At 43.6% G+C, this 25,880-nt stretch overlaps 1 protein-coding gene and 3 long non-coding RNA genes across 7 annotated transcripts in view; 3 read left to right on the forward strand and 1 right to left on the reverse strand.

Moving 5' to 3' along the window:
* The window catches only part of RRM2B (ribonucleotide reductase regulatory TP53 inducible subunit M2B), a 38,411-nt gene extending 31,763 nt beyond the window's left edge, over nt 1-6,648 (forward strand). For 2 of the 4 annotated variants that reach the window (XM_038390377.2, XM_043507490.1), the window contains 3 exons: nt 7-111; nt 758-871; nt 6,182-6,648. In XM_038390377.2, coding sequence (XP_038246305.1) covers nt 7-111; nt 758-871; nt 6,182-6,334 — 372 coding nt within the window. In that variant the 3' untranslated portion in view covers nt 6,335-6,648. Of the gene's footprint in view, nt 1-6; nt 112-757; nt 872-1,653; nt 1,783-4,385; nt 5,663-6,181 lie in introns of those variants that run through there. The other 2 variants (XM_043507489.1, XM_043507491.1) reach the window with 2 other exon arrangements.
* On the reverse strand, nt 1,797-12,406 carry LOC119851115. The gene is made up of 3 exons (XR_005291140.2): nt 12,060-12,406; nt 3,006-3,178; nt 1,797-1,919 (listed from the first exon to the last, which is right to left on the reverse strand). It is a non-coding gene; the product is annotated as an uncharacterized LOC119851115 (long non-coding RNA).
* LOC122458616 lies at nt 8,849-10,317 on the forward strand. Its single transcript, XR_006278686.1, has 2 exons — nt 8,849-9,585; nt 9,685-10,317. It is a non-coding gene; the product is annotated as an uncharacterized LOC122458616 (long non-coding RNA).
* Nucleotides 12,407-19,896: 7,490 nt separating the features above from the next.
* LOC122458617 lies at nt 19,897-25,443 on the forward strand. Its single transcript, XR_006278687.1, has 3 exons — nt 19,897-21,255; nt 22,054-22,162; nt 24,471-25,443. It is a non-coding gene; the product is annotated as an uncharacterized LOC122458617 (long non-coding RNA).
* The last annotated feature ends 437 nt before the right edge of the window (nt 25,444-25,880 follow it).

Here is a 25,880-nt window from a genome sequence, read left to right on the forward strand (position 1 = left end):
TTTCAGGGTCTGCACTGTGACTTTGCTTGTCTAATATTTCATTATTTAGTGAACAAGCCTTCAGAAGAGAGGGTCAAGGAGATTATTGTTAATGCAGTTGAAATTGAGCAGGTGAGCAGACAAGACTGATCAGTACAGCGTCACTGATGGCACAAGAGGATTTTCATGTGTAAAGAAGGTGATGCTCTAGTAGAATTTCTGGAATTCCTAATAAATGACTAGTCCGCACATGTAAATCACTGTAAAATTCCAACACACCACCTACAATCAGTCTCTTGGTACTCTTGATTGTCACAGAGAATAGAAGGCAGAGATGATTTCTGACAGTACTAGCCAAGTGATTAGTACAAGCTAAAGCCAGCACAGGTGAGTTTTCTCTTTCATGTTCAGTCACATTTACCTACAGGGAAGACACTTTTGTTGCTACACATAGGATCTGATCCAGCTTCTGTTGAATTCAGTGGCAAAACTTCCATTGATCGTTAGTGAGAATTGGATCTGTCACGTAGTAAAAACACCAGTGAAAAATCTCACTGACTTTCACAAAATAAATACTAAAATATAGAAAGTTGCAAAGAGCTGATCAAAACAGGAGACATTTGCTGTGTTTTTTTGTGATACAAGTTATTTAAGTAGTAAACAACCGCTGAGTCTGATTTCATAAAAACATCAAAAATGAAACACTAAGTAGATACCATTTGTTCCCCTTAAGTTGCACTGTCCCTTCTTTAAATGTCACTGTTCTGTTTTACTCCAGGAGTTTTTAACAGAGGCTTTACCAGTAGGGCTGATTGGAATGAATTGCACTTTGATGAAACGGTACATTGAGTTTGTGGCAGACCGGTTACTTACAGAACTTGGGTTCCCTAAGGTAAGAAAGTTGAGAGAGATGACACTTCCAAGAAATACTGGCCTGTTAAAATGGCCAAGCAAAGTTGTCTGTGTGCTGCACTAATTTACCACAGGTGTGGGTATCGCACTTGTGCGTTCTGCTGTGTCTCACACAGAGATCAATGTCAATATACAGATTTCATTATTTGGAACAGATGAAACCATTGTTTCTCTGGCCAGAGTTGCCCTGTAATTACTACTTGGATTTAAATTGGAAGTGTGTGTTGCATTCAGGTGCTCTGGTTCTGCAAAACTATAATGAAGCAGAACTGCTTATATTCATTGCACAAGGTTAACAGATTAGCATGCCCATCTCTTGGTTGGTCAATATAACACTGAATTTGCTTAGATGGAAGCAAGTGACCTTTGAAAAATACTGTTACTCTGAGGAAAATAGATCTATTAATAATGCTGACAGGAGAACTTTCTGAGGATAAACCCTTTTATTACACACACAAAGAAGTGAACCTCTGAGAAATAAGTTAAGGGTTGCACAGAGTTTTTTGTGCTGGATGCATTCATTGGTACAAACCCCAAGTTAAAAAAAACATTAATCAATATACAGGGTAGAGTGGCGCTCTCAGGGTGTGAAAAATAAACATTTATATTGCACTGCTTAAGTGGAATGAGAGCCAAGTCTATTCTAATATCTTGTTTCCTGAGATATTTCATGTTTCCTTGCTGGTTGCCAGGGTTGGTGGTCTGAGGAGGGGAGAACCAGTCTATGAGAAGCTGGAGAATTCCTGCTTTATTTTTACCCAGGGAAGTTACCAGCAACTGGGGTGCTGCTGCTTCGAGTGCTGGTTCCTATGTGTATTCCACACATGGGCACGCATGTGCTTCCAGCACCTGAGACCGGAGATTTGTAGTAAGTAGCATCTGTTGGTCCTCACATTTGCAGTTGCTCTCCTCATGCTTCGAACTGAGGGCATAGAGGGTGGCACGGACCAATGCCTCTCCAGTTCCTTCTTACCACTGCCTAGTTTGAATTCTTTGTGTCCACTTTGATCTTCCTCTGCTTACAATATCTGTAATTATATATTGTAAATAGTTTTTAGTAAGTTTAGATCTAGTGTTTAAGTGTGTTCATATTTTCATAGCTAGTCTAGTTAGTTTAGTTCTTGGGAGCTTCTCCCCGTGGAAAAGGACTATGCCAAGAGTCCTAGAGTTCAAGAACTGTATCTCCCACCCTGGTTCCTTCTGCTTCAGCAATGAACACTAGCACTTCCTTTACTGACTTGGGGAGGCTTACTGCCAAGTGCAGCATTGGCCTCAGTTTCTGTCCTCAAACCTGTGAGGGATAAGAGCTCCGTCTGTGGAACCACCTCATGGAGCTGGCGCTGAGATCTCAGTTGGATGCAGGCTGGGGAGAACCTCAGTATAGTGGCCTCGTTGCGAGTTGTGCCCCTGCTGAGTAAAAGCTCTGGACTAGGGGTCAAAACAATTAAGCCTAAGAAACCTTCTCATAAAAGTAGGAACATAAGTATAGGCATAAAGAGAGATCTCCATCCAGATTTGCCTCTATGAAAAAGGATTCCTTCCGTCTTGGTCTAAGTTAGGTAAGTCCTCATTCGCTGGTCCTTACGAATTAGGTCTGCACAAACCTTCTGTCCAAGAAGGAAAGGTGCAAAGGAAGAAGAATCTAACAGTTCTGATTCTCACCCTTTCCCACGGGACAGATTGGTCCTGTCTGGGAGCTTTACACTGTACACCTGGGAGTCAGTGATTCTGGCGCATACTGAGTTCAAGAGCTTTGGAGGCCTGGCCCCAGAGCCATCGGCCCCCACCTAGGGACTCCTGGAACTCCAGGAAGAACTGAAACCTTACCTCTCTGGAACATATTTTTCTTAGTTCTCCACAAAGGTCCATAATACCACTGAGGATTTGCCTTTTGAATATAATCTCTTCAGTAAGAAGAGCAATGAGTCAGCAGGTGAGCCCTATGGCTACACTATGCTCTCTTAAGGACTCTAGAACAACTCTGCTTCCTGGAGATTTATACCCTGGCCCTGAAAAGAGCTCCACAAGCAAACCTATAGCCCCAAGCCTCTCCCCCCCCACTCCCGTGGCTTTCCGCCCCCCGGCATTTTATCACCAGTGCCCTCACAAATCACCTCGCAAATGACAGAGAGTTCAAAGATCCAGGTATGCAACTTCCTCCAATTCTGCAACCACGGTCTGCCGTCACCCATTATCCAAGGGTTTCATTGAGAATTGCATGCTGATATTGATGCCATGCCGTACTGCCCCGCAGACCTTTGGTGGCTGCTACCCACTTCAAACACAACTGGAAGGCAATAACAACATACAAGTGGGTATTAGAGATCATCCACGCAGGTTACGCAACATAGTTTGTCTCACCTCCCTATCACAAATCATCTTCTCAGGGACCACTCTCGCGAGAAGATCTTTCGTTGGGAAGTGAACTTTGTCCTTCAGAGAGGCACCATCCCAACATCAAGGAAAGAGGGTCTACTCACCATATTTCATAGTTCCCAAGAAATATGGAGGATGGAGACCAATTCTTGATCTATGCCAACTAAATGTCTTTATTCACAAATCAAAATTCACATGGTAAAACTGGCATCAATAATTCCCTCTCTGGAGAAGAACACATGGTTTGCATCCCTCAACATGAAAGATCTTTACTTTCATGTGGATATTCATTGGTACCACAGAAAGTTTCTAAGATTCATGATAGGACAAGAACGCTACCAGTTTAGAGTTCTCCCATATGAGATGGTGACCGCACCCAAGGTCTTCCCAAAAGTCTTCTCAGTGGTGGCAGCCCAGATGAGGCACAACCGCTACACCGTCTGGCTACTAACATGCTGAATAAGTCAGGAAGCCCAGTCGGTGACCCTGTCCTTACTCCATTTCTGACATCATTGGGAGTCTGTATAAATAAAGAAAATTCCACTCCCACAAACACTATAGATTTCATAGGACCAACCTTAGACTCGTTCTCAGTAAAGGCTATCTCCCTATAAACAGATTTGAGGCTATGAGCAATCACCCTCAGACCTCTCACTACATCGAGGAATGTGTCTTTCCCTACTAATCTACATGGCTGCGTGTGTGTATTTTACACCATTTATCAGACTCCATCTCTGTTGCCTGCAGGCCTGGTTTTTGTCTGTTTTATTCACCGGACAAGGACAACATGAATACCAGGGTAACAATACTGTAAAAGGTCAGAGCCTTTCTTGTGTGGTGGACAAAATTGGACCAGATGTGAGCGGGAGTCACCTTTCTTCCACCCCTACCTGATGCAACCATAATCATAGATGCATCCCTCCTAAGATGGGGAGCCCATATGGACAGTTGCACTGCACAAGGCACATGGTTCCCATGTGAGACCAGAATGCATATAAATCTACTAGAGAGGAGGACAGTTCACCTTGCCTATAATGCATTCCTCCTCCTCATATGGTTCTGTCATATCCAGCTAACGTCAAACAACACGATTGACTGTCTTTTGTGTAAACAAACAGGCTGGAGCAAGATTGCTTCCTTTGTGTATAGAGGTACTGAATTCATGAGACTGGTGCATCAAGAAGAGCATCTTGCTGTTGGTGACATACTTACCTGGTGTGTAGAACATTGGCAGAAAATCTCAGCAGGCTATGAGTGAGAAATACACAATTCTGTCTTGACTGAAATCTTCACCCAGTGAGAAACACCATCTTGGGACCTGTTCCCCTCCCACTTGCAGAGCAACATTAGGCTGAGACTCCAGGGGTGATGTCCTTCTGTTATCCTGGACTGACCACCTAAGGTACATCTTTCCTCCCATCCCCCACTACCTCAGGTTCTATAAAAAATTCACCACAACAGGGCCAAGGTTGTCTTCATTGTATCCAATTGGCCTAGACATTTTTGCTTGTGGGCCTCCTATGAATGTCATCCCATCCTCCTACCTATATACAATCTTTTCTGGATCAGGAGAAGGGCAGGATTAGAGATTACACCCCAGACCCTCTTCGTCTCATGGCCTGCTATTTGGATGGTCATCAGATCTGAAACATTCATATTCAGAGGTTATCTGAAATATTGTCAATCAGAGCAGAAAAATCTCCACTAGAAAATGCTCTCTAGCTAAATGGAGGCCTTTCTCTATCTAGTCACAATGTAAACAGCGTTTACCAGAATTGGCAGATATCACTGCCATTTTAGACTATCTCAGCTAGCCAATGGAAAAACCTGACATCTTGAGGGATTGGAAAGTCTACCTGGCAGTAGTCAGTGCCTTCCCTCATCCAGTGAAAAACCACATTATCTTTACTCACCCTGCCACAATTTGATTCCTCAAAGGACTCATTAAGACTTTCCCACCAGTGATAGTACCCATGCTACATAGGACCTCAGCTTGGTACTCTCAGCTCTTACTTTCAAAAATGATGGTCACATGTTCCACGTAACACCTTTCCATGAAGGTTGCCTTCTTATTTGCCATTAAGTCAGCCAGATGGGTGAATGAATGGGGTGCACTCATGGCTGACCTGCCATACACTATATTTCACAGAGAAAGTCTCTCTTCAGAGTTTCACATGAACCAGCTAACTCACTTAACAATATTATTCCCAAAACCTCATGTTTCCAGCAAAAAAAAAAAAAAAAAAAAAAGACTACACTCCCTCAATGTCAAACAGGCCTTGGTCTTTTATCTACAAAGAACGAAACTGAATGGGAAAACACCAAGAATATTTGTCGCCATAACAGAGCGCTCACAGGGACAAACATTACTGACCCAAAAAGAAAAGGAGTACTTGTGGCACCTTAGAGACTAACAAATTTATTTGAGCATAAGCTTTCGTGAGCTACAGCTCACTTCATCGGATGCTTAAATAAATTTGTTAGTCTGTAAGGTGCCACAAGTACTCCTTTTCTTTTTAACTTTAACTGGAGGTTCTTTGAGATGTGTGGGCCCTATCTGCATTCCACTACCCGCCCTCCTTCCCCTCTGCTTCGGATGTGGATCTAATTCATGGTAAGAGAAGGAACTGGAAAGGTGTCTGTCCATGCCACCCTTTCTGCCCTCGGTTTGAAGCACAAGGAGAGCAACTATTCATGCATGGACCAAAGGACACTACTTGCTACAGATCTCCAGTTTCAGGCACATGGAGCGCACGCACACCCTTGTGTAGAATACACATGGGGATCACAAATCTCGACGAACTCCCAGTTACAGGTAAGTAACATCATTTTGTGGATTATGCATATGAGGATTTATAGGAGCATCATGTTGTCATTTTAGGAACTCCAATTTAATAAAGTTTGCTTTTCTCAGGTCTTTCAAGCAGAAAACCCTTTTGATTTCATGGAAAATATTTCACTGGAAGGAAAAACAAATTTTTTTGAGAAGCGGGTTTCAGAGTATCAGCGCTTTGCAGTTATGGCGGAAACAACGGACAATGTTTTCACTCTGGATGCAGATTTCTAATCTCTCTTCAGAGAGCATCTTGACTCCTCCCCTGCCCTCATCTCACTTTTTGTTGGGAAGTTTTTCTGTATTTCTTCTGGAGTCTACTAGGTGGTTGTTGTTTTTTTTTTCCTGACTTCTTACTTTGTGTGAAGTTATAAATTTACACTTGAATAGTCTATAATTTAGCTGTACAATATGTAGGTTGTAATCTATAGTGTATATATTTTTTTTGCTTTGCATTTGTAAAAATGTCCTCTCAGAAATTCATGCAGCTTCTTAAAGGCATATACTATAAAGAGCTTGTTTGAGTCATGTTGTTGTGACCATTGGATAAAACTGGACTGATGACTTTTTTTTAAATGGCTGCAATAAGTGTTTTACTATGCTTTAGTTAAGTTAATTATTTCTTAATTTGCATCTGTCCTCACTTTGCAGTATTTTAATCTTGAACCCAGATGAGGTAACACGCATCTAAATATGTTCCTATAAACTTTTCTGACAACTTCTTAAAATCTAAATTCGTGAATCTAGAACAGTGCTTCCACTTTGTCCCTATGATATAGTACACTTCTCTCCTGCTTCAAAAACATTAGTAGAGGAAGGAGTGGTGTGTGTTTAGTGGGGTATACGGTATGATTATGGTATGATCTTATCAGATCAAGTGATACAATTTGCTTGGATTTCCCTGTTAACATGTGATCTAGGACAAGCAGCTTTTATGACACATGCCAAACCTGGCCTATCAGTAATAGCAGCAAGCGTTCAAAGGAAAATACCCTTCATATAAGATTTGATTTGTAATATTATGAATCAGGTGGATCTGTATTTAAAACTTGAGACAGTGAAGGAAAAAGTCTTTGGTGGTGGTCAAATCTCAACCTACCTAATTGCTGCTACTTACATACAAGTGCCTTAACAGTAAGCAGACTTACATCAGCTTTAACCCCTTGTTCCACTGGGGTTGTGATCAGCATCTGACATTGAAATATCAATTTCTACACATCTTCTTTATTTTATCCATTCTGATGGATATTCTATACTCTCCTATCCTTCTGAATTTCACCAGTATATTTGTAATGTAAGATGGCATATTGTTCTGTTTTTTTTTTCCCCTGAGGTATATATATATTTTTTTTTACTTGAGCCTTATACCATTGAGAACCCAGATACTCTACTTGCGCTACATTGATGACATCTTCATCATCTGGACCCATGGAAAAGAAGCTCTTGAGGAATTCCACCATGATTTCAACAATTTCCATCCCACCATCAACCTCAGCCTGGACCAGTCCACACAAGAGATCCACTTCCTGGACACTACGGTGCTAATAAGCGATGGTCACATAAACACCACCCTATATCGGAAACCTACTGACCGCTATTCCTACCTACATGCCTCTAGCTTTCATCCAGATCATACCACTCGATCCATTGTCTACAGCCAAGCGCTACGATATAACCGCATTTGCTCCAACCCCTCAGACAGAGACAAACACCTACAAGATCTCTATCATGCATTCCTACAACTACAATACCCACCTGCTGAAGTGAAGAAACAGATTGACAGAGCCAGAAGAGTACCCAGAAGTCACCTACTACAGGACAGGCCCAACAAAGAAAACAACAGAACGCCACTAGCCATCACCTTCAGCCCCCAACTAAAACCTCTCCAACGCATCATCAAGGATCTACAACCTATCCTGAAGGACGACCCATCACTCTCACAGATCTTGGGAGACAGACCAGTCCTTGCTTACAGACAGCCCCCCAGTCTGAAGCAAATACTCACCAGCAACCACACACCACACAACAGAACCACTAACCCAGGAACCTATCCTTGCAACAAAGCCCATTGCCAACTCTGTCCACATATCTATTCAGGGGATACCATCATAGGGCCTAATCACATCAGCCACACTATCGGAGGCTCATTCACCTGCGCATCTACCAATGTAATATATGCCATCATGTGCCAGCAATGCCCCTCTGCCATGTACATTGGCCAAACTGGACAGTCTCTACGTAAAAGAATGAATGGACACAAATCAGACGTCAAGAATTATGACATTCAAAAACCAGTTGGAGAACACTTCAATCTCTCTGGTCACTCGATCACAGACCTAAGAGTGGCTATACTTCAACAAAAAAGCTTCAAAAACAGACTCCAACGAGAGACTGCTGAATTAGAATTAATTTGCAAACTGGATACAATTAACTTAGGCTTGAATAGAGACTGGGAATGGATGAGTCATTACACAAAGTAAAACTATTTCCCCATGATATTTCTCCCTCCCACCCCACCCCCCACTGTTCCTCTGATATTCTTGTTAACTGCTGGAATTAGCCTACCTTACTTGTCACCATGAAAGGTTTTCCTCCTTTTCCCCCCCCCTGCTGCTAGTGATGGCTTATCTTAAGTGATCACTCTCCTTACAGTGTGTATGATAAACCCATTGTTTCATGTTCTCTGTGTGTGTGTATATATAAATCTCTCCTCTGTTTTTTCCACCAAATGCATCCGATGAAGTGAGCTGTAGCTCACGAAAGCTTATGCTCTAATAAATTTTAGTCTCTAAGGTGCCACAAGTACTCCTTTTCTTTTTGCGAATACAGACTAACACGGCTGCTACTCTGAAACCAGATACTATGATGATGGTCATCTGTAGAATAGCATGCTCAATGTGCAATATCACACCACTACAATGGAATTGTCAGACCATAGTCACAATATACTACGGTGTTCTTAATTATTGTATCAACACTGTAGTATACTGTGACAATCAACCCCTAATTAGTGAGTGCTGTATAAATGGTGATGTGTGATCTGTAGTACAATCTAGCTGTGTATTTTAGTTGTTTATATCATGGGTAACTGTTACAGTATAGGCACAAATTGAAGGGATGGCTTTGACGTAGTGTGATTTGTTGTAGAAGGAATAACAGTAACAATCCAGCCCAGATTGGCAGTGACAAAGTACAGCAGAACCCCTGATTTAATTGGGACCTCTCTGGCCAGATCGGAAAATTTGGATAATCCAGAGAATGGAAAAGTATGATGCCACAGCGCCATCTAGTGGCCACAGGAGAGATCTCCTGCTTCTGGACTGGTGTGGGCTGGTTGTTCAGTTAATAGGAATGCCAGATAATGGAGGGTCAGATAAACAGGGTTCTATTGTAGTTCCCATCTGAACTATGTGAAGTAAGTCAGTCATGTCAGTCTAGTTCCTGGTGGACAGGTGTCCACATCACAAAAACTATCAGAATCATAGGTTTCAGAGTAGCAGCCGTGTTCGTCTGTATTCGCAAAAAGAAAAGGAATACTTGTGGCACCTTAGAGACTAACAAATTTATTAGAATCAGAATCATAGTTCAGTAACCCCTTGTTCTGAGTCTGAGCAAAGAGGTCAAGGATTTAGCAGACATGGAAGTAGAACTACTTTCTCGTAGAGGTGCCTTGTCTAGTCTGGAGGGAGACACATTCGTGGGGCATTGAGGGAAAGCTTGCACCTATGGCTGTACCTGTTCTTTGAGAACTACAAATTCTGGAGCTCTCAATTCAGCATATTTCATGAGCAGGACGTTCACATGGAAGGAGAAAATGTTACAACCTGAATGTCCGCTGTTTGAGGAAAGACAACCTTTCTTCTGCTTGTATCATTATCAACTTGGTCGTATGAGGAGATTTTTTTAAGCATTTATCCAGTGTTGTTTAAATTAAGATACTTGATTTTTAGTCCAGGATATACACTGTTTTGTATATGGATTTGCTCAGGTCCCCTACATAAGCATAAGATCCCAAAGTCCTGTTACAATCTTTATTCAAGTTGTGTGAAATATTTTTATAGTTTCAGTAACACAGTTCAAAAGATGGTCCTGGCCATCCCAAACTTCCTAAAGAAATGGATAGGGAAATGTCTATGGCTTGCTAGTTCCTTGTGTTATTGCAAAGCCTGAAATGATTTAAATAAACTATGTCTGAACAATATAATCTAGTGTCTTTGGAGCTCTCATTTTATTTTGTAGGGAGAAGTTTGGCCTCCATCTTGGCTCATGATAGGAAACAGAATATGCACTCCCTGCACTTTCTCAGAATCATTCTGTTGTGCGGGGCAGGGTTTGCTCTCTGTGCATCCCTTAAACCTATGGATTTTCATCCCTTAAACCTATGGATGTCCGAAAATCTGTGCAGAGCTTTGGATACCCACGGTCAGGATTCTTGGAAATCTACCAAGAGCTGAGGGAAACATGTAAGGTAGAGTGGCTTCTCCCTCAGCCCCTTAGAGCCAAAGAACCTCACCCCACTGGTCTCTGTAGTGTTTCCGGTCAGGGAGAGAATGCAGTAGAGCCACTGCTTCCCCAGCATCTATATGAGTGTCTTGGCTTCTTGGGCACAGTGTGTTACCCTCATTACTACCTAGTGGATGGTGGTAATGTTACTCACTGTTTGTTCTCTACTGGGAGTATTTGACACAGTCTCTGTGGCTGAGTCTTTAGGGCTCCAGAGCTGATAAGTCTGCTATAGTTTCCTGTAGGTACCCACATTCCTTTCCATATTTTGTTCTCCCTGCAACCATTGATAGCTTTTGAACAAACCCCTGCCCTCAGTAACCTGTCCCTTATGTGTCTCTGGGAATTGGCGTTTGACATAAGGAAACATATTCTCCCAATTCTGTATATACATGTACATAAAACCTGTTTAATATTATCGAAAACTGCCCGAGTGCAGGGAGAGGAGACTGGATCCCAAGATCACTTATGAGCCCTGGTTCCATAAGTCCGTGGCACTTACGATACATTCAGTTTTCTGCGACCACTGCGAATGATCATATCATACTGGTATATAGAGCTCATAATTAGAGAATCTCCAATCACGCTGCAAATACTAATTTATCAATTCTTAACCCCTTAACTCCACTGTGAGATAAATAAATATTCCTATTTTACAGAGGCGGTGTCAGGAATTGGGGCCTGCAGCAGAGCTAATCTCCAGGCAGCCTGTGCAGTACAGCAGGCTTGCAGCAGGCTGGCTGATTGGGGCCAGCAGGCTGGATCTTAAGCCAGCAACAGCAGCAGCTCGTTGGCTTCTCAATGCTCATGCCAACCACTGTGCCTGCTCCTTTGTTACCTGGTTCCTCCTGCTTCTGCCTTCCACCCAGTATTGGCTTTGTCCTACCCCTGCCTAGGGGCAGCAGGTTTGTAGAAATTTTGGTGGTGCCCAGAACGTCCAGAGCCCACCCCCTCAAAACTCTGCCGCACACCTGCCTAAGGCTCTGGGAGGGAATTTGGGTGGGGGGCAGAGGTCTGGGGTGCCCTGGGCTGGGGCAGGGGATTGTGGTGCAGGAGGGGTGCAGGCTCTGGGAGGGAGTTTGAGTGCAGAAGGGGTAAGAGGTTGGGCTCTAGGAGGGAGTTTGGGTGGGGGAGGGGGTCTGGGGTGCAGGCTCTGGGATGGAGTTTGGGTGCTGGGTGCCGGGTGGGGGTGCTGGGTGCCGGGTGGGGGTGCAGGAGGGGGGTGAGAGATGCAGGCTCTGAGATGGAGTTTGGGTGCAGGGTCTGGGGGAGAGTTTGGGGATGGGAGGTGGTACGGAGGGAGGGGGTGCAGGCTCTGGGAGGGAGTTTGGTGGCAGGAGGGTATGTGTGGGGATGGGATGCAGGCTCTGGGAGGGAGTTTGGGGGCAGGAGGGGGTGTGTGGGAAAGGGGTGGGGGTGCAGGCTCTGGGATGGGGTGGGGGGGTGCAGTGCTTACCTGGGGCTCCTAGGCAGGGTGGGCCGGGGTGGCCTCTGTGCACTGCTACCCCCAGGCTGGCTTCCTATTGGCCACGGGCGGTTGGGGTGAGAGCAGCACGTGTAAACACAGACGCACCCCGCCCAGGGGCCGCAGGGAGAGGCTGGCAGCTACGTGGAGCAAGCAGGCAGGAAGCCGCTCAGCTCTGCTGTGCTGCCGGTGGTGGGTGGGGCCCCGGGCCATTTTAAATCACCCAGGAGATGAGCAGGGGGAGGAGCGCCCGGGACAGAAGGTGGGGCCGAGAAATATTCCTGGTGCCCAAGCACCACGGGTCCATAGAACTCTTCCTCTATGCCCCTGCCTTCCACCCTGCTGCAGTTCCTGCTTCTGGTTTGACCATTGACTTTGGTCCATGACTCCAGACTCTGGCTTGACCTTTGGCTCCAGCTTCTGACTACTGACTCTGCGCTGATCCTCATCCTTGGGGCTTGACACCTGCTCTGACCACTAAGCAAGACTGCCCTCATACTGGTTAGCTGACAGAGGGAAACTAAGTCAGAAAAGTAGTGTAGTGATTTACAGATTCCTGTGAGTTCCTTAGTATCAGCACTATGATTAGAATGAAGAAGTTCTGTACTTGAATACATGCTCAACTGTAAGCATGGGATTAAGACCCATTGATTTTAAAGTGCTGCACTGGATTGGTGTCTAAATGACTAGGCTGTAGGACAACAATAAGGGGACTTTCCCAACACCACACAGTGAGACAGTTGGGAATTGAATTTAGGAGTCTTGACTGCAAGTTCCTCTTGCTCTGTGACCTCCTTTAAAACTTAAAACATTTCCCTATGTAGATCAGGAGGTGCAGATCAGATCCTTAGTTAAATCTATTTCTAGAATGAGCAACAAGATTTCCTACAGAAAAACTCAGATTAGCTCCTTGTGAACCCAGAGAATGAAACCACCAACCAACTTGCAGAGGGTTCAGAAAAGAACCACAAGAATGATTAAAGGATTGGAAAACATGCCTTGTGTGATAAACTCAAGGAGCTCAATCTATTTCGCTTATAAAGAGAAGGGTAAGGATGGTTTGATCAGTCTGTAAGCACCTACGTGGGGAACAAAAATTAGATAATGGCTCTTCAGGCTAGCAGACTAAAGTATAACAAGATTCAATGGCTGGAAGTTAAAGCTGGACAAATTCAGACTTGAAATAAGCTGTAGGTTTTTAACAGACAGGGTAATTAACCATTGGAGTAATTTACTGAGGGCTGTGCTGGATTATCCATCACTGGCAATTTTAAAATAAATATTGGATATTTTTCTAAAAGATGTGCCTTAGTTCAAATAGGAATTAATCCAGGAAAGTCCTATGGCCTGTGTTATACAGGAGGCCAGACTAGATCAGTGATTTTCAAACTTTTTGAGCTGAGCCCTCCCCCTCACTTTGAGTTACAATTTTTGGTTGCATCCCCCCAATATCTGCACCTTCCCCCCTGGGTTTTCAGGGTTGGGGAAGGCGTGTGGAACGGTCTGTGGGGGCGGAGCTAGCACTGGGCGCAGAGCTGCCAGGCACAGAAATTGGCGCGCAGATGTTGACGCTGACCCACAGGCTGCGTGGCCCACTGAGGTGAGTCAGAGGGATGGAGGTTGTGCTCCCTACTCAAGCCTCGCTGCTTATGCTCCCGAACGTTAGGGAGGTGCACCCCACAGTTAGAAAACCTCTGGACTAGATGATTGCTGTGGTCCCATCTGGCTTTATAATCTGAGAAAACATCACATACAATATAGAAAAATATAATTACTCTGGTACTAGTGATACCTTAGATTATTGAACCTAAAACGTTTTAAAATCATTCTTTTTTTATGTTTATTTACTCTTTGCAACTCACTCAGCTTGGTCAATCAAACCAAACAGGTCAGTATCATGTTTGTTTCTAGCTGAATATCATTCCTGGTTCTCGTGCACTAGGCCAGCTCCCTTGTTGCTTGAGTTTATAGCATGTTAGGAGAACGTTTCAGTGGTCTTTGCTTTGGTTTAATTTCCTTTAGTTCTATGTTAATCATGCTTCGGTTGCTTGGTCCTGGTTTTGGTTGCTCGGCATCGTTGTTTATGGCCTATTTTTCATGGTGTGAAGCCAGAGTTCTTGCATGTCTTTGTGTGCACACTGACTGGGGTGTACATAAATGTAGGTCAGGTCCCCACTTCCTTTTATGTAAGTCAGAAGTTTAGTTTAATATGACCCACTGGTGACACGCATGATAGTGGCCGAGTTAATGCTGCCATTCACTGAGGGTGGCATAAACTGTCTCTTTGTGGAACCAAAATGCTGTTTGCCAGTCACCTTGGCCACTGGGCATCTCTTCTTTGTCTCATTTATTTAGATTGTAAATTCCTTGGTGCAGGGACTGCCTTTTGGACTATGTATGATGCCCAGCATAATGGGATCTTGAGAGAAGGTTTTGGGTGCTACTACAGTATAAATATTAAATAATTATGGGAGGCTGCCATCCACTCCATTGCAAATGGCGTCACTGCAGTTGTGGGACTTCTGGCAAATCAGTGGTGCCACCCACTCCTGAGCAGAGTTTAGGCAGAGAAAGGAATACTGCATCACAGACCAGTATTCACTAGGGATGTGGGGTCTAAAAAATCTGTGCTCCTATAAGATGACATGGTTATTACTGAAGTGCACCTACTGGCCACCCAGAATTTTACAGTGATAGTGGGGTTAGAACTCAGATTCCTCTGCTTTAAAAGCACAACCCTTAGCACTTGAGATAATGCTCCTTTAACTGTAGTAATATTAAGACTTATAACACATGTGTTCAGGTTTAATTCTATCCAGGAGAGGGCAGTGATGCACTACACACGAGCCAGTATTTTACATGTTCCCCACACTTAAGCAAAGCTTATTCTTGAGCATCTGGGGTTCACAGAAATACAGATCAACCAGCTGCAATAGATTTCTGACTCCCTAGGACTTTGCTATATTGCATAGTGTGGCCATACAGAACTTCATAGCAACAACAAGGATTGACCAGAAATGGTCCTACTCCAGTGGAGCAGCATCTACAACTTCAGCTACAGGAGAATCCTTTACCTCTGAGACTGAGGGCTGAAGCTTTGCCACTCAGTTGATCAGTTCAGATTCCATCCAGTAGAGAGCAGTGACACACCCACACCATATGGTCTTCCAGGATGTTATAAGGTCCATCTGAAATATGTTCAAATGTCATATATTCAAAGGGTTTTGTTGGTTTCCCTTTGTTGGTTATTTTGATTGTTTTATTCCCATTGTATTCTCTCATCTGTCAACCAGAGAGATTTATTTATTTATTTATTTATTTATTTATTTATTTATATATATATATATATATATATATAATTGAGCATTTCTATCTCCCCAGTTACATGACATGTAATTAGTTTTATTCACAGCAGATCTGAAGTTTTATATTATACGAGCACCTGATACAATCAGGAAATGTTGTTATACTTCCCCCTGCTTTCTCCATGTGAGTCTCATGGTTGTGGTAATGGTTAGATTATTTGGTCCCTTTTGCTAAGGACTCAGGAGTGCTCGCTTTAAAAGCTAACTGGAGTTTTCTAACCCTTCCAAAGCTTGAACTGAGGACATAGTTTTGTTTGCCCTGAGCATCCTCAACTGCTATTTTCACCACTTCTATTCCCTCCCACCCCTCTCAACCTTGTGACTTTTGGATAGTAGGGGCCTTGGCAAGGTCTCTCCACTGACACAGTGTGAATTATAGGTCCCATAACTAGGCAGCCATTTCTTTTGGCTAAAGTTATAGATAAATTATTCTATGTGAGAACTCCATGGTTCAGATGGTCTTAGGGTTAATTGTCTTCCTGAATGATTGAAATTCTGTTGCTCCAGCTTGAAAGCTGTGGGAGAAAGTAGGCAGGCTTGTTTAGCAGACCTGAAGTCTCATCCTCTGGTACAAGAACACTAGTTGTTTCTCCGGTATGACAGGAAGGGCCACATTCTTAAAAAGAGGAGGCTTGAACTGTATACAAAAACAACTCGCACTAAGAGTCTATCAGACTCAGTGTTGCCGCGAAGGGTTTTACTGAGGCTCATTAGGCTGGGATAGATTCAGTTTTCTGACTGTCTGTCCATATGGGATGTCTATAGAATTACGTAGGAAATAACTGTTTTCTATGTCTTTTTAACTATGCTGTAGAATTTACAGAATTAAATCCCTTCTTTTAGATCATTAAAAACCTCTAAAAATAATATTATTCTCTACTCCACTCTAGGTTTTAGAGTAGTTTTTATAGAACCTCATTACAGCTCTATAGAACTATATTGATTTAGTGCCTGTTAAATTAAGTTTTCCATAAGGTTGTGTGATAGGGTGTGCACTCCACACTAGCCCCTGATGGAGTTAACGAGGGCCTAAGAAGGCCAATTGGGTAATCTGGAGTCACCTGCAAGAGGGAAGGCCAGAGTTAATTAAGAGAGAAGCCCAGCTGGGACAGTACTGTAAAGCCAGGAGGCTGAAAACAGAAGAAAGCTGCAGTCACTCCTTGTGATGAGGGAGGTCATCAGGGACAAGGAGGAAGTTCAGGGTCAGAGTAAGTCCTGAGATCCTGCCTGGGAGTATGGAGTCTAGCAAGAGGCTAGGAGGGGGTAAAGTAACCACGGGGAGTAGAATAGGCTCCCATGGTAAACCCAGAAATAGACAAGTGATGACAGAAAGCTGTGTAGGAAGGAGCTCACGGAAACAGCAATAGGGACAGGGATTGAGCAGACCTGGATTGCTGGTGATAGGGTCCCTGAGCTGGAACTTGGTTTAGCAGACATGCCTGGGTTCCCCTGGTATAGTGGCACAGAGCCCTGAGCCGGGGCTGAACATTGACCAGAGCAGGCCATCCACAGGGGAAATTCTTCTCTGCTCATCTCTAGCCATTTTAAATCCATTTTGCACTGTAGGATTTAGCAGATGGGAGAATCCTACCATTGGGCCTGATTCTCCTCGTTCGCATAGTAATTCTAAGCCAGTGCATCTCTTTTAATTCCAGTGGAGCGATTTCTGATTCATCTCAAGCAAGAGGAGAGTCAGATATATCAAGTGCAGAGTGGGAGTGTCTCTTCCTTCTGTTAGGGCAGAAGGCTGCCAGGAAAGCAGGACTAGGACCATTTCCCAGGACTAGGAGAGCAAAAGGAAGTCTTCTGGGAATCCCAAAGTCCAGCAGGGAACTTGGAAGTCTACAAGCAGCTACCAACAACTTCAAGGCTTGCAGGGTCAGATCCAATATAAAATTATTCCCATTATGTGAAGCAAATGACTTTGGAGAGGAATATAAATGCTATGAAGCATTCTGAGCTCTGCGTTCTTTATTAGAGGCTGAACTGAGACAATGAATTAGAAATAAGCGGCTTATTACAGAAATGAACTTCAGCCCAGTCAAGACAGGTTATAAAAGGTGGTGATGTTTCTGCACTATAATAGGAAATATTTCTGCCATTTGATGAGAGACTTACTCATCATTTATTAATTCTATGAGCGCTTAAGAGGTAAAGAGTTAAATAATAGCTTAATAGGCTGCCTATAGTCTTGAATGTGCTTATTGAGCAGTTCAAACCCTCATTTATATTACGTGTAATTGTCTTCCTGAAGCAGAGGATATTTTTATTTGTATAACCCTCCTTAATTTGTTTCACTCATTATAATGGTGGTGTTTCCCATGTTAACTCATCACTCAATATATTAATGGAATTGTTTGTAAGGAGTTTGTCTTTAACATGTATTAGAAATTTTTATTAATGTATAGGTCACATTTTCAGCTAAACACTCTGGAGGAGACCTTTCCCAATTCATTTCTAGGTGACCTGGTATCCTTGAAACCCACTTGCTCCAACTATGTTCCCATGGCTGAGCTTTACTCTGATGCAATCTACTTCACCCTTTCAACCCTACCTCATTCTCGTACCTAAAAATCTGTCCTCCCAAGTCTCGTACACAATATATATTTTGTGGAGGCAACAAAGAAGCCTTCTATGTCTTGCCCCATCTTTAACTGGCTTTTGGCCTTCTGGGTGCACAGAAGCCTTTGGGCCAAAGATGCGGTTTGCCATGATGAGCCCTTACAGTGCAGGTTGGCTGTGACGTTGACAAAATGCAGGGATGCTCTAGGTTCTACTGTGTGTTGACCCTGTTTTGGCTGGTTCCCTTGCAGGAAACTAACAGCTTTTCATTGCCAGAGTCTGTTGAGGAGGATAAACAGTGCTACTGAGCATGCCAGAGGGGAGTGTGTGCAAAACCACACTGGAGGTCTGGCATAGAATCATAAAATGTAGGGCTGGGAGGGACCGCAAGAAGTCATCAAGTCCATCAAGTCCTTGCTTTGAGGTAGGACAGGTGTTTGTCCAGCCTGTTCTTAAAAACTTCCAGTGATGGGGATTCCACAACCTTCCTTGGATGCCTATTCCAGAGCTTAATTATGCTTATAGTTAGACAGCTTTTCCTAATATCTAACCTAAAACTGCCTTGCTGCAGATTAAACCCATTACTTCTTGTCCTACCATCAGTGGACACGGAGAACAATTGGTCCTCATCCTGTTTGTAACAGCCCTTAACATGTTGGAAGACTGTTCTCGGGTCCCGCCGAGTTTTCTTAAGACTCAACATGCCCAGTTTTTTAAACTTTTCCTCAAAGGTCAGGTTTTATAAACCTTTTATTATTTCTGTTGCTCTTCTCTGGACTCTCTCCAGTTTGTCCACATCTTTCCTGGAATGTGGTACCCAGAATTGGATACAGTACTCCAGCTGAGGCCTCACCAGTGCCTAATAGAGCAGAGCAGTTGCCTCCCATGTCTGACATAGGACACTTCAGTTAATATTCCCCAGAATATTAGCCATTGTCGCAACTGAATCACCTTGACTAATATTCAATGTGTGATCCACTATAACCCCCAGATCCTTTTTCAACAGTACTACCACCTGGCCAGTTATTCCCCATTTTGTAGTTGTGCATTTGATTTTTTTCCCTTCCTTTGCACTTATCTTTATTAAATTTCATTATGTTGATTTCAGACCAATTCTCCCATTTGTTAAGGTCCCTTTGAAATCCAGTCTTGTCCTCCAAAGTGCTTGCAACTCCTCCAGCTTGGTGTTATCTACATATTTTATAAGCATACTTTCTACTTCATTATCCAAGTTAATAATGAAAATATTGAATAGTACTGAACCCAGGACTGTGGAACCCCACTAGATACGCCCCCATGGAAACCCACTAGATGCACCCTCCCAGTTTGACTGCAAGCCACTGATGACTATTCTTTGAGTACTGTTTTTCAGCCAGCAGTGCACGGACCTTATATAGTTCCATCTAGACCACATTTCTCTAGTTTGTTTATGAGAATGTCATCTGAGACACTATCAAAAGCCTTACTACAATCAAAATATATCATGTCTATTGCTTTCCCCACTCCCATCCATTAGGCCAGTAACTTTGTCAAGGAAGGAAATTAGATTGGTTTGGCATGATTTGTTCTTGATAAATCCATGCTGGCTATTCCTAATAACCCTATTATCCGGTGGGTGCTTACAAACTGATTGTTTAATAATGTGTTCCAGTATTTTTCCAAAAAGAAAAGGAGTACTTGTGGCACCTTAGAGACTAACAAATTTATTAGAGCATAAGCTTTCGTGAGCTACAGCTCACTTCATCGGAATGCATCCGATGAAGTGAGCTGTAGCTCACGAAAGCTTATGCTCTAATAAATTTGTTAGTCTCTAAGGTGCCACAAGTACTCCTTTTCTTTTTGCGAATACAGATTAACGCGGCTGCTACTCTGAAACCTGTCAGTATTTTTCCAAGTATCAAAGTTAGGCTGACCAGTCTATAATTCCCTGTGTCCTCTTTGATGATCCAAGAGTAGGGTCAGCACAGAAATATCAACTGCTGAAAGGGTGGGGACCCAGGAGGAGGGAAGAAAGGCAGTTAACAAGGTGAGTCCTTGATGGAAGAGCCCAGAGCTTTTAGAGGAAAAGAGGCCCCTCCCATTAGTCTGCCAGAGTCTCCTCTGCAATTATCCTTGCAGAATGGCCAGAGGCTCATTGTGACTAAGAGCTTTTATATGGATAGCAGGCCCATTATTCTTCCTAAGATGGTTGGAAGAAAAACCATGAGGGAGCTGGTAAGACAGCAGGTCTTTTACATCCCTTCCCATCTTTCCACTGTGAGTTTCCTTTCTGGGCATAGTCCTTGAGGAAACCCCAGATGAATTTTGATAGAATGATGCCTGTGAGCTGTTCACATTTGCAGCCTTTAACATGCCCCTGGAATGGGGGGCAAGAGGTGACACTTCATGTCCCTGGCATGTTAGTTTGGTGATTTCCTTTTCATGGGCCCCCAAGGACGTGGGCATTGTGAGGCATTGCTGGGCCATTTCTTAGTCTCATGGACAGGCTCACTGTTCCACAAGGATGGGACCACTATTGCTTATTTACATATTGAACTGGACACTGACACAGGAAGCTTGGATTCCTAAGGACAAGATCAATGCACTAAGGGAACATATGGCAAGATTAAAAAAAGGAGGCCAAGGTAATGTGGAAGAAAAGCTACCCTCTCGTGTTTCCTTGTACACAGTGGTTGTGCACTGTATTTCCTCATCATTTCTTCTTCCACTGCTTTTTTACAGTCACCCTCTGCTTCATCTCACTACATTTTTTTGAGGGCAGGCTGGGGCACCTTGTTTAGTTTCCTTTTCTCATCATAACTCTTTGTGTGTCAACCAGCCTTCTGTGCCATGGTATGCTGGAGGGCAACATACAGCCCTTAAGAAATATATGATGATAAAATAATCATCACTGATGTCATCAGTCACTGGGTTTGCTTTAATGCTTGATTTACTGTATCCTGTATCTCATCATGGTGTCATTTCCCTAACTCACTGCTACAGAGTACTAGACTAACACAAAACTCAGTCACAATACATAGGGGAAATTTTGTGCACAGTTGCTGAGCTATTGTAGAAGATGTCATGTTAGAAATTTGGCTAATTACTGTATCTGTTTTCAGGAGAAATCCATTAGGCAGAGATCCATCTGCATAATTATGAAATCACTATTTTTGTCATCCTGTCCTTAACCTCTCCACTTGCATTTCTTCTATTGACTGATTTCATTCCCCTCCAGCCCATTAGACTGGCAAGCTTTAAGAAACTGAACTTCATGACAGGTAGGTTTTTCCAAGCTCTTCCAAACCCCACTCTTTGGCTATTGATAGTACTTATGAACATGTCCTCAATGCCACTGTACTTAGCAATATATCATCTTTCTCTCCTGCATCTGTTCTATGTAAGTGGAAACATTAACACATGCTGGCTGGATTACAAAATCCAAATGATACCACACGAAGTAGTAGCAACTGCCAAGCGGAAAACAGTTGTTGCCACTTTTATTTTCTTTGTGTCACAGCTGTTAATCTCTTCCTTTATTGCTGCTGTTGCTAAGCATAGCTCTAAATTAAGGGGATCTAGGCAGTTTCAAGCCAACAAAAAATAGGCTCATTTTTGCCTAGAAAAAGGAGAGAATATCTTTTCAGATCATTTACCACTCTAGGTAATAAACTGGAAAGACTGTTAGGTTACTGCAGTTGTATGTGTTTCAGCAACGCTTTTTTTGAATAGACATATACAATAAATCAGACTTATGGAAATGTAGGGCTGGAAGGGCCATCAAGAGGTTACCATACCATCTCTAAACTGTTGTACAGTACAATGTCTTTGGCCTACAGGCAAGGCACTTTCAATATTTTTTCAGGTGGAATGAAATATCACACACTACGGCTCAGATTCTCAGCTGATTGGTAGGCACCACAGAATTCTGTAAAGCATTGATTTACATAAGCAGAGGATACGGACTATCCATTACTGGTATGTTGCAACAAGGGTTGGAGGAGCAGAGGTGTTGTGGTGAACTCCCATAGCCCAGCCATGTACCATCCTTTTCACTTTTCATGTCCTCTCTCCCCTAGTACTAGCCCTTGCCCTCTCTGGGGTGAAGTAGATGTTGAGTGGAATTTTAGGACTAGGCATAATTTCCGCTATGTTAGAAGTGTTGCAACCAAACCACAGAACCCAGCAGTATATTAAAGTGCAATAGAATGTATGTGCCTGTGCCAGTTGTTTATAAAACCAAGGACTGTTAAGATGTCCTCTATTTGCAGAATTTAATATGAAACGTAAAGTGTTGCTGCAAACTAAGGTGAAGGTGTGCAATGCTATTTCTTAAAGCAGAACAGTGAAGCTGTTGTCTTCTCTGATCAGTTGTATGCCCCAGAGCTTGCCCGTGAAAGTGCAGGCTATGGAACCGAAGGAGGTTCGTTGGGAGGGCTAGTGCTAGCAAAGATTTCCATAAAATTGGTCAAATGGATTCAGTTATTTCTGTGGTCGTTATGGAGACTATATCTGGAGCTGTGGCAGCCAGCCAGCTCAGCTGTTAATTCTATAACAAAAACAAAATGCAAGACTCGAGCACATACAATGCCATAATCAAATTCAGTGGTAGCTAGCGCCCATGGTGGCACACTAATCTCAAATTGTCATATCAAAACAAGGTGCCACATCAGCTGCTGTCAATCCTTTTTGCCTAAATAGATACCCAGGGAAGACCCTGGCTGGAGGACAGTGGGAAAGGGTACAAATGGTAACTTTAGAGTGTGGGGGAGTAGTGATCCACCTCTTTTCCTAGAGCTTGTTGGGATAAGTCTTTCTTTTTTCTCTTTGTTTTCCCCCGGATGTAAGCAGAGTCAGGATGAACTCTGATTTTGAACCATGATTTGAGGACTTCAATAGCTCAGACATGGGTGAGGTTTTTCATAGGAGTGGGTGGGTGACATTCTGTGGCCTGCGCTGTGCAGGAGGTCGGACTAGATGATCAGAGTGGTCCCTTCTGACCTTAGTATCTATGAATCTATGAGCTCTACCCTGACATCTGGTGGCAAGTCATGGTGGGTTATGGAAAAGAACTTCAGGGGCTGATCTCATTTGCATAGGCACACCCACCCTGCCTAGATGGTCACTTTGGCTGCTGTAGGAGCCCCAGTTTCTCTGTTATTGGGACAGGAATAAACTGTTATTATCCTGATTATGTGAATCAAGGACAGTGGAACTGTACTTGGCCTTTTGTTATGATGGAGGGACTCACCATCAACTAAGCAGTACTTGATAGGCAAGGGTCATGGGTTCCAAAACCCAGTGAATGGAGAGAGGCTGGGGATAGGTATTAATACCTGGAGGTATGGGCCCCACAGTGAGGGCCTTACATGCTAATTGCACTTTCTCTCTCCACTGTGGAATATCAGAGCTAATTTTGATTCCATTAGGAATCTAGTTACAGGCTGCTGAGCTGAATTCACTTTGGGCTAATGGTGCACCAGCACTGAGGCTCCCCTAGTACAAGCTGAAATCACAAAAGAGCCAAACTTACTAAGAGCTGAAATCACTGAGTGTTGTGTTAAGTAGTGGGGGAGCTTGAAGATATATTGCGGAGCAGTTTGCGGGACAGCTGGCAGAGCAGAGCGGCTCTTGGAGCGGAGCAGTTTGTGGGATGGCTGGAGCAGCTCATGGGATGGCTGGCAAAGCGGAGCGATTCACGGGGTGAATGGAGAGGTGGGGCAATCTGCTTTGGACATGTAAGGTGCCCCTTAACCCACCCTTTCCCCCCCGCATCTCCACCCAGGTTGGGAGGTAAAACTCTGCAGATAAACTTTCGAACTCTGGGGCTGCACTGATCAGGGGCAGAGACTTTTGGGGTGTTGGACTTTGGGTGATTTTTGGGTTGCTGGACTCAAGAACCAAAGGGAAAGAACATGCTCCAATTTGCTTGGGGTGGGTTTTTTGCTCATGGGTTATGTTAGGAATCCTGTTGGTGGTGTTTCCCCAGCATAATGCCACATCCTGCCCTTAATCTCAGTTATTAAAAAGCTTTGCTACACTCAGACTCTGTGCTTGTGAGAGGGGAAAGTATTGCCTCTTGGTGGTGCCCAGCAGGGGTGGTATATATTTATCCCAGGTCACTGGGTGGGGGCTCGAGCCGGTTTTGCATTGTGTTATTGGAATGGAACCCCTAGATACTGAACCTGGCCCTTTTTGCTGCCAACTCTGATGGGCCCAGAAGGGTTACACTATATCATTTGACTACTCCAATTCAGGGGTTAGTGTATACAAACTCTGGTGCCTATATCACAATGATAGAGAAACACATGGCCCAACTTTGTACGATTTCTGTTGAAGTCAAGGGATTTGATTCTTCTCTGACTTACTACAATTGTATGATGATGTATTTTAGTGATTTCAGTAGCGTTACTCCTGATGAGGTGGTATTAGCAGGTTTGCAGGTGCTGGAAGAGATATACGGAATGTTTTTGAATAGTTCCACTCTTTCTTTCAGAGACATGGGACAGAAGTTTTGGGTAGCTGCGTATGTTTCCTGAAGACTCTTATGTGGCATCCCATTCTGTCACTCCTCATATTCAGCATGCATACGGTATCCACACCAGTGGTGATATAATTAAATTATACACAGTCATAGAAATGTAGGGTTGGAAGAGACCTCGAGATCATCTAGTCAGATGCATGTAAAATCTTTAATAATAGAAAAGGGCACAGAGATCCCTTTCCCACAAATCCCATGTAAATAACAGGTATGTGAACATCTGTCATGCCCATGACACTATCTGATGGTGAGACAAATATCCTACTCATGCACAGTAAAGCATCAGAATCCCATTTTTGGCAACCAGGTCTAAAGCCTTAAGGCCTCAATCAATCCCTGCGCTGCTCTCAGTGGATTGGGAATGACCCTAGGTTGGGGGTTGCAGTATAGGGGAGCCATGACTCCATAGCATCCTTTTCCTTCCAAACATAATAGCAGGAGTGGGTGCAATGGAATTTTGGGAGCAGAAAAGGGGTATTATGCCTGGCATTATCCTCTGTTGGCCCCATCGCTATTCAAGTGGATACAGTCTGCAACTGCTACTATGCAGCAGAGAAGGAAACAAAGAACCAGAGCTGTTTCACAGAAAAGCTTGGCCCTTCATGGATTGGAAGTGCTGTTCCCTAAATTTTGGGGATCCACATGATGGAGAGGCTGTACCTTAGCCTTTTCCACAGCTCCCCTGATTCCTCTTGAGGGGAAAATTTGATAGATAATCATGAGGTGAGCCTCATGGAATTACTTGGCCGCCTCCTCACTTCCAAGGGGGTATTTCCGTGGCAGGGTAACAACTTGCAAGCGAATTACCATGTTGGAAGGGTTTTCTTAAATCATAGAATCATAGAATATCAGGGTTGGAAGGGATCTCAGGAGGTCATCTAGTCCAACCCCCTGCTCAAAGCCAGACCAATCCCCAACTAAATCATCCCAGCCAAGGCTTTGTCAAGCTTAACCTTGGAAACCTCTAAGGAAGGAGATTCCACCACCTCCCTAGGTAACGCATTCCAGTGCTTTACCACCCTCCTAGTGAAAAAGTTTTTCCTAATATCCAACCTAGCCCTCCCCCTCTGCAACTTGAGACCATTACTCCTTGTTCTGTCATCTGCTACCATTGAGAACAGTCTAGATCCATCCTCTTTGGAACCCCCTTTCAGGTAGTTGAAAGCAGCTATCAAATCCCCCCTCATTCTTCTCTTCTGGAGACTAAACAATCCCAGTTCCCTCAGCCTCGCCTCATAAGTCATGTGCTTCAGCCCCCTAATAATTTTTGTTGCCCTCTGCTGGACTCTTTCCAATTTTTCCACATTCTTCTTGTAGCGTGGGGCCCAAAACTGGACACAGTACTCCAGATGAGGCCTCACCAAT

This window comes from Dermochelys coriacea, chromosome 2, assembly GCF_009764565.3.
Source record: "Dermochelys coriacea isolate rDerCor1 chromosome 2, rDerCor1.pri.v4, whole genome shotgun sequence".
Classification (NCBI taxonomy): domain Eukaryota; kingdom Metazoa; phylum Chordata; order Testudines; family Dermochelyidae; genus Dermochelys; species Dermochelys coriacea.